Genomic DNA, 13,585 nt, shown 5'->3' with positions numbered 1-13,585 from the left:
ATACCCAAACTCACATGAAGAAAAGATAAATTTCTACAACTGTAATAAACTACAGGCAACAATAATAACATTTAACACTCAAACTCACAAACAGAAAAGAAAAATTTCTACAACTGTAATAAACTACAGGCAACAATAATAACATTTAACACTCAAACTCACAAACAGAAAAGAAAAATTTCTACAACTGTAATAAACTACAGGCAACAATAATAACATTTAACACCCAAACTCAGAAGAAGAAAAGAAAATTTCCTACAACTGTAATAAACTACAGGCAACAACAACAACATTTAAAACCCAAACTCACAAGAAGAACAAACAATCCCTACAAGAGTAATACATTCCAGGCAACAACAACAACATATTATAACCCATACGCACAAGAAATAAAGAAAATCCCTAAACAGTTATAAACTACAGGAAACAACAACAACAATTATAATCAAAACTCACAAGAAGAAAAGAAAAAATCCTACAACTGCAATAAACTACAAGCAACAACCTCAAAAATTATAACCCAGACTCACAAGAAATTAAGAAAAATCCCTACAACTGTAATAAACTACAGGCAACAAAAACAACAATTATAATTCATACTTACAGGAAGAAAAGAAAATCCCACGGTTTTACTATCGTCATAAAGTCAACCAGGCACATTTCAGATTTTAGACTATTTGAAAATTCGGCGTAAAACGTTATAACAAAGTGAATAACTTTTATTATCTTCTGTGTAATATAAGCCCATCGTCTTTTAAATACGCAATTGCGTTTTATACCAATGTGATTTTAACTATTTTCGACCGAGTAATATAAACCCACTGTGAATAATCAAGCAATTGATTTGCTCCTAACCATAGGGGGAAGTTGCAAAAAGAAGAAGAAGCCAGCCAGAAAATCAATACATCTTCGATACACTTTGCTTAATTTCGAATTCATTGATATAAAGGAGATGCAAGCATTCATTTGGGTCATGTGCAGATCAAGGGTTATTAGAAGGAGAGAGAGGCCATAGAAAGCCAACCTTTGGAGAAATACTTGTAAAATTGCTATTTGTGACTCCAAAAAGGGAAAATAGATAAATGTTATTTCTTGTATTGTAACCGGCATATATCACTACCATGTTTCGTATGATCCTAAAATGAGAATTTATCAAATCTCCAAATGAAATCGATGATTGAAATCTAGCTGTTAAACATGATGTATGTGAGTTACTCGGGTTATTCCATGTGGAATATTTTTTGTCAATTAAGTACAAGCTACCCTTTTTCAAGAACATTTTACTAAACCTTTCTAAATAAATGGGGAATGTGTCCATGGGACACAGATGAAAAACTTTCGTATTTTTTGTCTATAAAAATCCAGTATAAAATTCAAGTAATTCAACATTAGTTTTATTAAGTTTACAAAATAATACCATAAAATATTCCTAGTTTTTAATATATTTTTGATGGTACGAGTTTGAAGTGGTACGACATCCCAGTGGTACGAGTTAACTTCTTTGGTACGAGTTAACATGGTACGAGTTTCCGTTGGTACTAGTTAACTTGCTTCCCTCCCGCTTGCATGTCATATAAAGTAGAACGGTAAAAGTGACGCTACCCAAAGTTGTACTTGATATGAGTTTTGTGGTAATACGTAGTGTGTATAAGTTTCAGAACATTTGGTTGAGGCAAACTAAAGTAATGAACGGAAACCAAAAATAAGTATTGTTTTCCATTTGTGAAGGAGGATAGCTCTAGAACAGTAAAAGTGACGCAAACCAAAATTCTAATTTGATCTGTATTTTGTGGTAATAAGCCTTGTGTATAAGTTTCATACCATTTGGTTGAAACAAACTAAAGTTAGAGAATAGAAACGAGTAAACTGCTTCGCTGAGCGCAGCATACCCCCACAGAGGTCAACCCCTGAACAGTTGGGGCAAAAATGGACACAATATTCAAGCTTGATACAGGTCTGAATTTGGATTGTAATTAAATATTTGACATATTATAGGTTTCTGAATAAATGTAGTCAAACAACTAGAAATTTATATCATATGAATTGAATTTATATTCAATTAAAGATTTCTGAGTAAATCTGTTGTCAGACTATAAACAACTACAATTTATAAACTTCTAAAGGGAGCTTACATCAAAAGATAATAACAATTAATTAAAGTTTCATGAGAACTGCTGAAAGCATTGTTTAGGTTATTTTTCCAAAAACTGGAAAGTCCCCCTTTTTTATAAATAAAACCACGTAACTTGGAAACCTAAAATCTAAAATTTATAAAAATCAAAAGGGAGCTCATGTCAATAGATATAAAAAAATTAACCAACATTTCTTGCAAGTTGGTCACGGTGAAAGCATTCTAGAGTTATTGTCCGAAAACTGGAAACTCCCCCTTTTTTTAATGAATAAAACCCAATAACTCGGAAACGTAAAATCTAGAATTTATAAAAAAAACGATAGGGAGCTCACTAGATATAAACAATTCACCAACGTTTTATGCAAATTGGTTAAAGCGTTTTTGAGTTAATGTCCGACATGATATGTTGACGACGGACAGACAGACGGGCAGACGGACAACGGTATACCATAATACGTCCCGTAAACGGGCGTATACAAATTCAGCAATTCTTTCATTTTTAAAGGGGTATAACTCTTGAACAGTTTACGTGACGCCACAGAAACTCAAACTTGATCTGTGTTTTGTGGTAATGAGCATTGTGTATAAGTTTCATAACATTTGGTAGAAGCAAACTAAAGTTAGAGAACGGAAACCAACTTTGGGGCGTACGAAAGTACGGACGTACAGACGGACAAGGGTAAAACCTAATGCACACTCCTCTACGGCGGGGGCATAAAAATGCAATTTACCTTACATATAAAAAGAGAGATATTTAATGAAAGTTCATTCCTTTCACTTTATTTGGTAGGCTTTGTGCTGCTCAGTCTTGTTTTCTCTGTTGTGTTTTGTGTACTGTTGTTTGACTTTTTGTCATCTTTTTTTAGCCATGTCTTTGTCAGATTGTCTCCGACTTTATGAGTTTGAATATGCCTTTGGTATCTTTCACCTATGTATGACTTGAAATCGATCATTTGCAAAGAATTTTTTTTTTTTTTTCGTTTTTGACATCTTTTGTTTTTTAGGTGAATAAAAATATAAAACATTGTGGACTGCTGTACCCCTATTTTTGACATTTTTACCTATTATATATGTTTGTTTTGTTCACACATTGTTGTCAATATAATTGAATGCTATGCGTAATTTAAACAAGTGAAAGGTTTAGCTAGCTCTAAAGCCAGGTTTAACCCACCACTTTTACATAAGGAAATACATGAACCAAGTACGAATATATGACAGTTGTGTTCCATCGTTTTAAGTGCCTGAGCTTTGAATTTTGCAATTTTATAAGGAACTTTCCGATTCGAATTTTCCTTTCAGTTCGGTATGTATGTTATTTTACTCATTATTTTATATGTACGAATATGCTGCTTTTTGTGCCGATGTTGCTATGATAGGTTGGCCTGTCAGGTTTAACGTGTCGATGTTGCTGTGATAGGTTGGCCTGTCAGGTTCAACGTGTCAATGTTGTTGTGATTGGTTGGCCTGTCAGGTTCAACGTGTCGATGTTGCTGTGATAGGTTGGACTGTCACCTTCAACGTGTCGATGTTGCTGTGATAGGTTGGCCCGTCAAGTTCAACGTGTCAATGTTGTTGTGATTGGTTGGCCTGTCAGGTTCAATGTGTCGATGTTGCTGTGATTGGTTGGCCTGTCAGGTTCAACGTGTCGATGTTGCTGTAATAGGTTGGCCTGTTGGGTTCAACGTGTGTTGATATTGCTTTGATTTTTCGGCAAATAAATTAGAACAAGAACATTTTTTTTTTTTTTTTTTTTTTACATAAGTACTCATCAAAAATACATACAGATATAAACAAGTAGGAGACACTACTTAGACAAATAGTGATAAAATAACAAAATAAAAAAAAACACAATGGTACCATGACATGTTAAATTTGTAAATCTTAATTTTTCAAGATATGTACAAAGTCACTAAATTTGGCAAAGGACTTTTATTTACACGTTTGGAATGATTGAATACAAGAAAAAATATATTATGTATGAAATTATTATTATGGGATTATTGTAACTGTTGCAACACCTTTTCTGACAATATTATAGAATATATAAAACATATGTTCACACAGTACCAATAAAAATAGCTGATAAATGAATAAACGAATTAGTTGAAGAAAATGAATAACTGTACAAATATTGATATTGCTGATGAAATGAAAAGTTACATGTTGTAGAACTGCCAAAAAATATTGCCATTTGAACTTACAACCTCGACTTCTCTTTAATAATTACATTAGATGTATGTTTCATTGTAACACTTTATTTTGATTGGCTAACTGCACATCACGTGTTATTCCGTAAGCAATTTTATCACTCAATAAAACTTGTTCATTCATGATAGCACGTGGTCCCACAATAAAGTGCACAGGTGAATAAAATACAAAATTTATAAAATTCGTGTTTTCATGATAATAGCTAAAAAATGTAATTATAAGTATTGCATGCTTCTTTTTGTAACTTTATAGGGTTGTAAAAGCGTTGACCGTGCGCACATTTTTAGTATGAAGCGCTTCCGAAATTTACAAAAAGAAGCATTTAATTCTTAAATAAAAAAAACAGACGTGCAACACAGAAAAAAACCTCATAAAAGATTCCAAGCTTATCATTGTGTACGCCGTTGTGTGCTTCGTTTACACAACAATTATCAGTAACACTCGATTAAAAAGGTTAAAATACAAAATCATGCACAAATTTTAAAATATTTAGGTAAAACACCAACGAACACATGGTGTACATAGCCTGACTTTGAACAGGCCCAACATATGCTGGGAGTTGCGTCGACGAACGTTTTTAATACTTGATATTATCTCAAACACTTTCAAATACTTGAAAAAAAAAGATAACCCAACGGCTAGTTAAATTGATAGAACGGATGCATTATGCATGTATATCTATAGCACTAGACTTTGCATCTCCAGTGCTAGACTTTAGATAATTTTCGTTTATTTCAATTTCTATCTATCATTTGTCTATCTTTTATGACTTTTAAGATAACTCGAATAAGGAGTCGACTGACGATTTTGACCTTTTTAGAATTATTTGTAGAACATGTCGTGCTATATCATTTTTGCTATTTAAAGTTTCTCTCTATCTATTATTATTGTTTTCAAGATAAAAAGAAATCATGACAAACAAATAGAAACATTTATCATTGTTTTAAGTGCAACAATTCCTAAAGGAAGTCGTCTGACAGTTGTAACAATTGATAAAGCTTAACATTCTGAACAGTTCTTGTCAGATTTTCTCTTTTTATAACGGTATTCAAAGTAATAGTCAAAACTTGTATTTTACTTCCCATTATACTAGTTTAGCCATTTTGGCCATCTTGGTTGACAAGCAGGGTCATCGGACACTTTTATTTTTTAAACTAGATTGCCGAATGATGGTTGTGGTTAGTAAATTTGGCCTATTTGGCCAGGTGAGCTAAAAGGCGGATTCAGACTTGATAATTTCGCGGAATTCACGTAGTCATTTAACAAACAAAAAAAAAGTTGGAGAGTCAAAGTTTTTAAACTTTATCGATCACGGCTAAGAACGAATGCAATATAATGATAATTATATAAATAAATATGAATAATGATCTTGTTTTTTGCAAAGTCTTCGTCTAGTATAGTAAAGTATAGTGGAATACATTGTTATTTTATTGTTCATAAATCATCTTACCAGTATCATACACACCTATACAGGTAATTTCCAGTGGCTGTCTAAATTTCACTGACCTTAATCCCTTAATCTATGTTTAGTTGAATAAATTGTGATGTTATTGTTTGTAAACCATCTTTACCAGTATCATACACACCCTTACAGGTAAATTTCTCTGACCTTAATCCCAGACGGCTTCTATTACAGGAGCTGTGGTGGTATTCATTGTTATTTTGTTTTTGTCCTGAACATTCATGAAACATTTGCCACCGTACGTTTAGCAATTAACAATCAATCATTCAATCAATCAAAATTGTGTCATTTCAACGCAAAGTATATTGATTACTTTGCGTTGAAATGACACAATTTTGATTGATTGATTGATTAATTATGTAAAACTGGAGTAAATAAGTAATTTGGTCAATGTGAAGAATGTTGGACATTGAAATTATTGCTTCAAATGGTGTCTAACTGGTATTATATCAGTCCGCTCACCTTATAAAAATGACAAAACTAGCCAGCTAGACACTCATTCTTTAATGAACTGTTCTAAAAATGTTACCTTGATTTCACAACTTTCGACACGAAGCTTTCTTTTAATGATAAAACATATTGATGATTTAACTTTATGATTAACAACTATGTTTTAACTTATCTTGAAATACTAGTTAATATATCAAACACATTCTACATTTGTATGCACTTGTCCTAAGTCTCTAACCTATTATTCCACAGATGTGATTTATTGGTTTGGTTCATATGTGTGTCTCTGTAATAAGACCTCAGTCGTCCTGTATGAATGGTTTTACACTATAATTTTTAGTTTGCTGATTGGTGTGCGCCGCGGCTTCGTACTTTGACCTATAGTTAACTTTTATTACATTGGGAATCGAATGGAGAGTTTTCAAACCACATCGTCTTGTTTATATTTATTGTTTACCATTGACTTTTTTGTCAATTTAATTAGTAAATTATAGTTTGAGTAGTTCTTTTCATTTTTCCAATATGCCAATTTTTCATATATTCAATATTTATCCCATTGACTGCAAATGGTGAATACAAAAATGAGTTAACAAATATCGTTCAAAGCATCAGATACCACACTATCGACAACTGCATGAATCTTTTCTATCAATCCTGAAAAATTTAAAAGAAATTCAGTCAAAAAATCATTTGTAAAAAGTGTTTGCATCCGATACTGAGATAACATAATGTACCTAATTAGAGCAACAATCGTTTACCTTAATATGAAGAATAACTTAGTTGTGTTCGCTTTATCCAGATGATGTGTTGTATGTATTATTATTCATTTTAATTTTGAATTGATGATGCAAACTTGGTTTAAGTATTTGTTTGATTTTTCCGGATGTTGTCATATTTTGTATGCATCTAAATGATGTTGAACTACAGTTAAATCGTATACATAATATACATGTCTGAAGCATATTTATGTCGAAAGATACAATACAATAATTCAAAATATGTGAAATGGATCAACAAGGTATAACACACAAGTCGTAAATATCAATTTGTTTTCACTTTGACATTTTTAAGTTTAAATATATTTAATAGCTGTTTAAGAACATTTGTTTCGATTAGGAGGTAATGTAATGGACACTTTCTACGCATATTATACAAAACGTCACAAAAACGACAAGCACATCATGCATACAAATGGTTAGGTGTTCTAAATTCGGGGTTGATATATTTGGTTTTGCATACTTGCATTCCTATTTTTTTTTTTCTGTATAAAAAACAAGCATTTTTCTAATAGTTTTGGAAAAGTATTATATCATCTGACGAGACTTGTTAAATGAAAATAAACTTTTGTATTCACATTTTCCGATCGTAAACGTCAATAGCCGAGAACGAAGGGGAACATTTTTTTGTTGGCTTCAAAGCATTGGTTTTACTGTTTTGTGTAGTGATTTGTTACTGTTGTACTCTTTTCATTTGATTTCTATTTGTGCGTGGTGTTATCTGTCTTTCAAGATTTAGGATTTGTCCCTGTACTTCAAACATGAAAAAATATATTACTTAAGTTACCTGCTTTCATTTGTTCTTTTATATCTTCAAAACTCCTTGTCTCTAATTCCATTTTCCTGATTTCGTCGAATCGTTTTACGTAGGATTCACCTGCTGGATTGTTACGCTGATCAAATCTAGTTATCATATCATGAACTATAGCGATTAGTTTTTGGTATCGTGTGTCATCTAATGCAAAGACAGTAGAATGCTGCATTTCATTTCTGATCACACGTATCCGTTGAATGTCATCACCAATAGTATCTTCATTGGTAGAAATCTCGTCAACCTTTTTTATATTCCTAAAGCCTTTACTTGGAAAGTTTATTTTTAAAGCACAATATTTCTTACACATTTCTGTTATGTCCAACTTTTTACGATCAAGTATTTCTCCAGTCTTTGTATCTAAGAATAAGCGATCGTATAAAACGCCTGATAATACCTCTAGAACTATCTTTGACATTCTGACGTAATTCTGTTCCTCACTACTTAATCTAACGGGAGCCTATAATATCAATGAAATATGTAATGATACAAACTAATGCTATATAATTGCCATCTACAAATGTATTAACAGGTAGGTAACCTTACAAATAGTCAAGGCAGTAAATACACCGGGACAGTGAAAAAGGATAGAACACAGAATTAATGATAGACAGAAAATTCAATGTGATGTCAGAATATTCAAAATAACGTCAAAATTATTTGAATAATTAAAAAAAAAAGAAAAAAAAAGATATACATATATATATCATTGCAAGCATGCGAGATTTGTACAAAGCACAATGTTTTTAAAGATATACTAGAAGTATTTCCATTCAACAATAATTTTACAGTCGAGCATTTTTTTAAATGAGCTAGCTACGTAGTATGTTGTTCGACAAAGATAGATATTTAGGACATAGGGGCTATTCAAGGTGCTATGATATTCAAAGCAACCAAGTAAACATGGCGTTCTTTTTAATTGATTGAAAATGCATTATTACATGCATTTCATTACTTCTGCCTTGAACATACATACAACCACTCAGAATATAATAGCAACATACCGGTCAGTAACATTTCTTTATTTTTCATATAGCATAGTATGATATGATCATAAACAAGTAAAATAGGATGGATAATTGTCTTAGAAATCACATTAATATTTTCGTTATACAGTGTTAATCCTGTAGACGATCACATTAATTTTAGGAAAGCACTTAACATGCTTAAAAAGGAGGCACTTAAAACAAATTGTCAGGTGTGGGCGTGAAGCCTGTAGGCTGGCTGTAAATTATCTGAAAGTTCATTTCTGATTTCAAACATTTATATAGATATAACTCAATTGTTTTACTTTCGCTTTTCGTGATATTTTCCGTGTCATATTATTTGTTTATAACCCGGAACAGAAATATGAATCGATGAAGACCCTAGGGTAACCTGTATTTGTTTATAACCAGGAACAGAAATATGAATCGATGAAGACCCTAGGGTAACCTGTATTTGTTTATAACCTGGAACAGAAATATGAATCGATGAAGACCCTAGGGTAACCTGTATTTGTTTATAACCCGGAACAGAAATATGAATCGATGAAGACCCTAGGGTAACCTATATTTATAACCAGGAACAGAAATATGAATCGGTGAAGACCCTAGGGTAACCTATATTTATAACCAGGAACAGAAATATGAATCGATGAAGACCCTAGGGTAACCTGTATTTGTTTATAACCAGGAACAGAAATATGAATCGGTGAAGACCCTAGGGTAACCTATATTTATAACCAGGAACAGAAATATGAATCGGTGAAGACCCTAGGGTAACCTATATTTATAACCTGGAACAGAAATATGAATCGGTGAAGACCCTAGGGTAACCTATATTTATAACCTGGAACAGAAATATGAATCGGTGAAGACCCTAGGGTAACCTATATTTATAACCAGGAACAAAAATATGAATCGGTGAAGACCCTAGGGTAACCTGTATTTATAACCAGGAACAGAAATATGAATCGGTGAAGACCCTAGGGTAACCTGTATTTATAACCAGGAACAGAAATATGAATCGGTGAAGACCCTAGGGTAACCTGTATTTATAACCAGGAACAGAAATATGAATCGATGAAGACCCTAGGGTAACCTATATTTTTTTCGCAAATTGTTCCTTGATCTATGAAAAGCTATTTATATATTTACAATACAACCTTTATTTTATATGAAGATCCCACAAAAAATCTAAAAAGTTTGTATGTTTTTTAGCTTCTCTCAAGCGATACCTTTTTTGGTAACTTTTTAGGCACTGGCTACGGTTACATGGAAATGTAACAATGATAAAAATATTATTGTTACGTTGGTGACTAAATGCCGAAATGCATGGTTGGGTAAGGACCTGTTTAATTACGAATGTAACAATAATTATTGAGACTACGGTTACATTGCGTTATTATTACATGACAAACAGCAATGTAAGATGGGACAAGTAATATGTACTAAATAATAATACATTTATTTTATATTTACAATACATACATTTATTACATACAATTACTTTACTCCAGTAAGTGGTTATTAAAGCATTTTAAATTTCGACACATTTTTGATGAACGACATTTCGTCCTCCATGGATACATGTACATACAGAAGTTCCCAGAATTTAAGTTACAGTTATCAAACTTTGCTTTCGTGATGTAACAATTTGTTTTAGAACTAAGTTTGTATAGCTGTATGAAATTTGTGTCTTGATATAGTTTCAATTTCGTTTAAAACGCATCCCAGGTTTTAAATTTTTCACCCTAAACAACATTGGTAATAGGAATATCTTCATCCATTGTTCAAAGGATACTGACAGTAAAAAGAGTAGGTGTGCAGTCAAATACTTAAAAGTGAAACTATTGTACTATATTTTTCGTCTTTGGCACTCCTAATCTGGAGAATTAGCTTAAAGAACATCAAAACCATTAATACACAAAACTATTTAAACAATATTTGTTGAATAATAATATGTATTATCTATCATTATTACAAGTATTATTTAGTACATATGAAAGAATCAAGCAATACAACTATAAGTTTAATAAATCTAGCGTACATTGTTGTTTTTCATGTAACAATAACCTGAGACTTCTACATGTTATAGTAGTCTCAGCAATAACGTAATGTAATCGTAGCCTCAATAATTATTGTTACATTCGGAAATAACCGGTTCCTTGCCCATCTTTGCATTCCAGCAATTAGTCTCCAATGTAACAATAGTATTTTTATTATTGTTATATTTCCATGTAACCGTAGCCAGTGCGCACTTTTTATGTGTTGCGTCTAAATATGATTTATAACCCTCAATAGTAAATGAACAGGTTGAACAAATCCTTCTGAACAAACAGAAAAAGAAGAACAACACAAGTCTTTTTAATATTCAAGTTTATTAATGAAAACTCTTTCTCTGATCGGAATACGGTTAGGTGAGCTTTAAATTATGAGTTATAGTGTGGATTACGCAAATGTTTGAAGTTGGTCGGGTTTTGAGTACATTTCCTGTAAAACAAAAGTTTCGTTGTTTACCTCTTAAAATTGATGTGTTAACCTCAGTTTTAGTTTGTAAGACGGATCTGTTTTCTCTCAACAGATCTATGACTTTCGAACAGTGGTATACTACTGTTGCCTTTATTTGACTGACACATTTAAAAAGACTACGGATTTTCTTATCCCAGGCATGGATTACCTTAGTCATATTTGGCACAACTCTTTGGAAATTTAGATCCTGAATGCTCTTTAACTTTGTACTTGTTTGGCTTTATAAATATTTTGACATGAGCGTCACTGATGAGTCTCATGTAGACTAAACGCGCGTCTGGCGTACTTACTTATAATCCTGGTACTTTTGATAACTAATTAGACAAAGTCGATCTCAAAAACTTAACTATCTTTACTGATACAAGAAAAGTAAAAGATACACAATGACAAGCGTTTAATTCACATAACAACACGTGCATTTATATGAAGAAAACAAAATCACGTGCGATTTTGTAAATGGAACTGATAGTAGATCATTACGTGGTACAGTCGCGCATATCAATTGGGAATGGACCCAATACTTTTTTTTTATCACAACCAGTCCACACTGATACTGACATTAGCAACAAGTACACATCAAAGGAATAAAAATAAAAATTACCAATAATTGGATTTCATCGTGTCACAAATATATGCCCACTAAATGAAAATAATCTAAAACAAATAGAAACATTACCTTTGATTTCTCACCAGACCAATAGTCTCTATATTTATGAGTTGTCGCATGTTCTTCGCAATAATAATTTTCCCCATCATGTACTTGATCAAGTTCATGGAATCCTGTGTCGAAGGAAAAACTGGTGCTCTCACACTTCCATTTTTTCTCAAAAGATACGGTTTTCAACTTGTATCGTGTGTTGACAATTCTGTTGATTTCTCTTTCGACAATTTTTAAAACAGCTTGGTTAATCTCTGTATCTACTTCATTCCATTGCCATACTTGCAGCTGAATCATATGACTACACTTTGCTAATACAAATTTTGCACAGCCAGTTCTGCTAATATTGAATACACAACAATCCTTGAAGAGACCTATCTCGCCCTTCACCACTGCAAGAGGATATTCTCGTAGACAAGAGACAATCAGATTGCTGATTAGATACGGCGGTAAAAAACTAAAGACAAAACACAAACATGTAGATTTTTTAGCATTTTGGACGTGAAACAATACATCAATATCCTTATTTTTTAATGTTTGAAGCATGCATGGAACGTAAAAAAAACTATGCTCCCTTTGTACATTTCCACTTTCCGTCAGTAGCAATGGATAGATGATAATGTCAAACTTTTCGATTACTTCCAGTATATGTTCTTTATGAATTCTCATGTCTGCTGATTGTTTCTTGAATATTTCTTCCAATAGCTTAGGATCCATCTTTCCTGTTTGTTTGAAGTTGTCCCATTGTAAGTGTGGTAATTCCAGTTGAAACTGCTGGGCTGTAACAATGCATGTAAAGGCATTTGCTAACCATTGGGGATCAAGTATGATGTATGACGGAATGTCTTCAAAAAATATCACGTTACCAATTTCATGTTGATACCTGAGAAAGAGACGAAGCTCCTTGTCATCAGTTATCGGAAGTGGTATTTTCTCACCTAGTTCTTTTACTCTTTCAAAAGAAATTATTTGTTTTCCGATCGTAAGTTCAGAGTTGATGGCTTTTTCCATCTGAATAAATTTAACAGGGTATTCTCGATTCCAATTTGCGCTACTCTTTGCTGTGGCAAATATTTTATTTCTCAATTTTCCAAAAGCATCTTCTTCATCCTCTGTGTTGGATATCAGGTGAACTGATCTCAGGTGGAGCTTGGAATCTTTAAATATTTTATCAGTGTAGGATTCGAGACGTTTTCTGCATTGTTCTTCGTCCTTTTGCAAAAACAAAAACAGTATTATTGGATTATTTCATTATCATTTAACTTAAACAGTTGTAGATACATGATTTCTTATGATGTTTTTGGCTGTCAGCAACTATTACTATTCTCATATCTGTACTTTTCTGTGATTTTTTTCTAGAACGGATGTATAAATTGTTATGATATGAGTTAGGCGGTTAGTTTTTGGCATTGAATTGTTTCATATGTTTTCAATCGGGGTGTTTTTAAGCCGGTTATATGGTACAGGTGTTATATCAGCATCTGTTAATTCAACCAGGGCATAGGAGAATAATCCCCGTTTTTTCAGAGGGGTTTATGTTGCTCAGTTTTAATTTTCCTATGAACTTGTGTTCTGTA

The 13,585-nt window shown here is 32.5% G+C and overlaps 1 protein-coding gene across 1 annotated transcript in view; it reads right to left on the bottom strand.

Moving 5' to 3' along the window:
• Nucleotides 1-3,933: 3,933 nt before the first annotated feature.
• LOC134718331 (uncharacterized) overlaps nt 3,934-13,585 on the bottom strand; it is a 42,656-nt gene continuing 33,004 nt past the window's right edge. Inside the window, exons 6-8 of the mRNA XM_063580825.1 lie at nt 12,027-13,220; nt 7,815-8,298; nt 3,934-6,905 (exon numbers count right to left, since the gene is read on the bottom strand). Coding sequence (XP_063436895.1) covers nt 6,838-6,905; nt 7,815-8,298; nt 12,027-13,220 — 1,746 coding nt within the window. The 3' untranslated portion in view covers nt 3,934-6,837. The remainder of the gene's footprint in view (nt 6,906-7,814; nt 8,299-12,026; nt 13,221-13,585) is intronic.

This window comes from Mytilus trossulus, chromosome 5 (assembly GCF_036588685.1).
Source record: "Mytilus trossulus isolate FHL-02 chromosome 5, PNRI_Mtr1.1.1.hap1, whole genome shotgun sequence".
In the NCBI taxonomy this organism is placed as follows: domain Eukaryota; kingdom Metazoa; phylum Mollusca; class Bivalvia; order Mytilida; family Mytilidae; genus Mytilus; species Mytilus trossulus.
The sequence above is the reverse complement of the archived record's forward strand: the minus strand, read 5'-3'. Positions and strand labels throughout refer to the sequence as shown.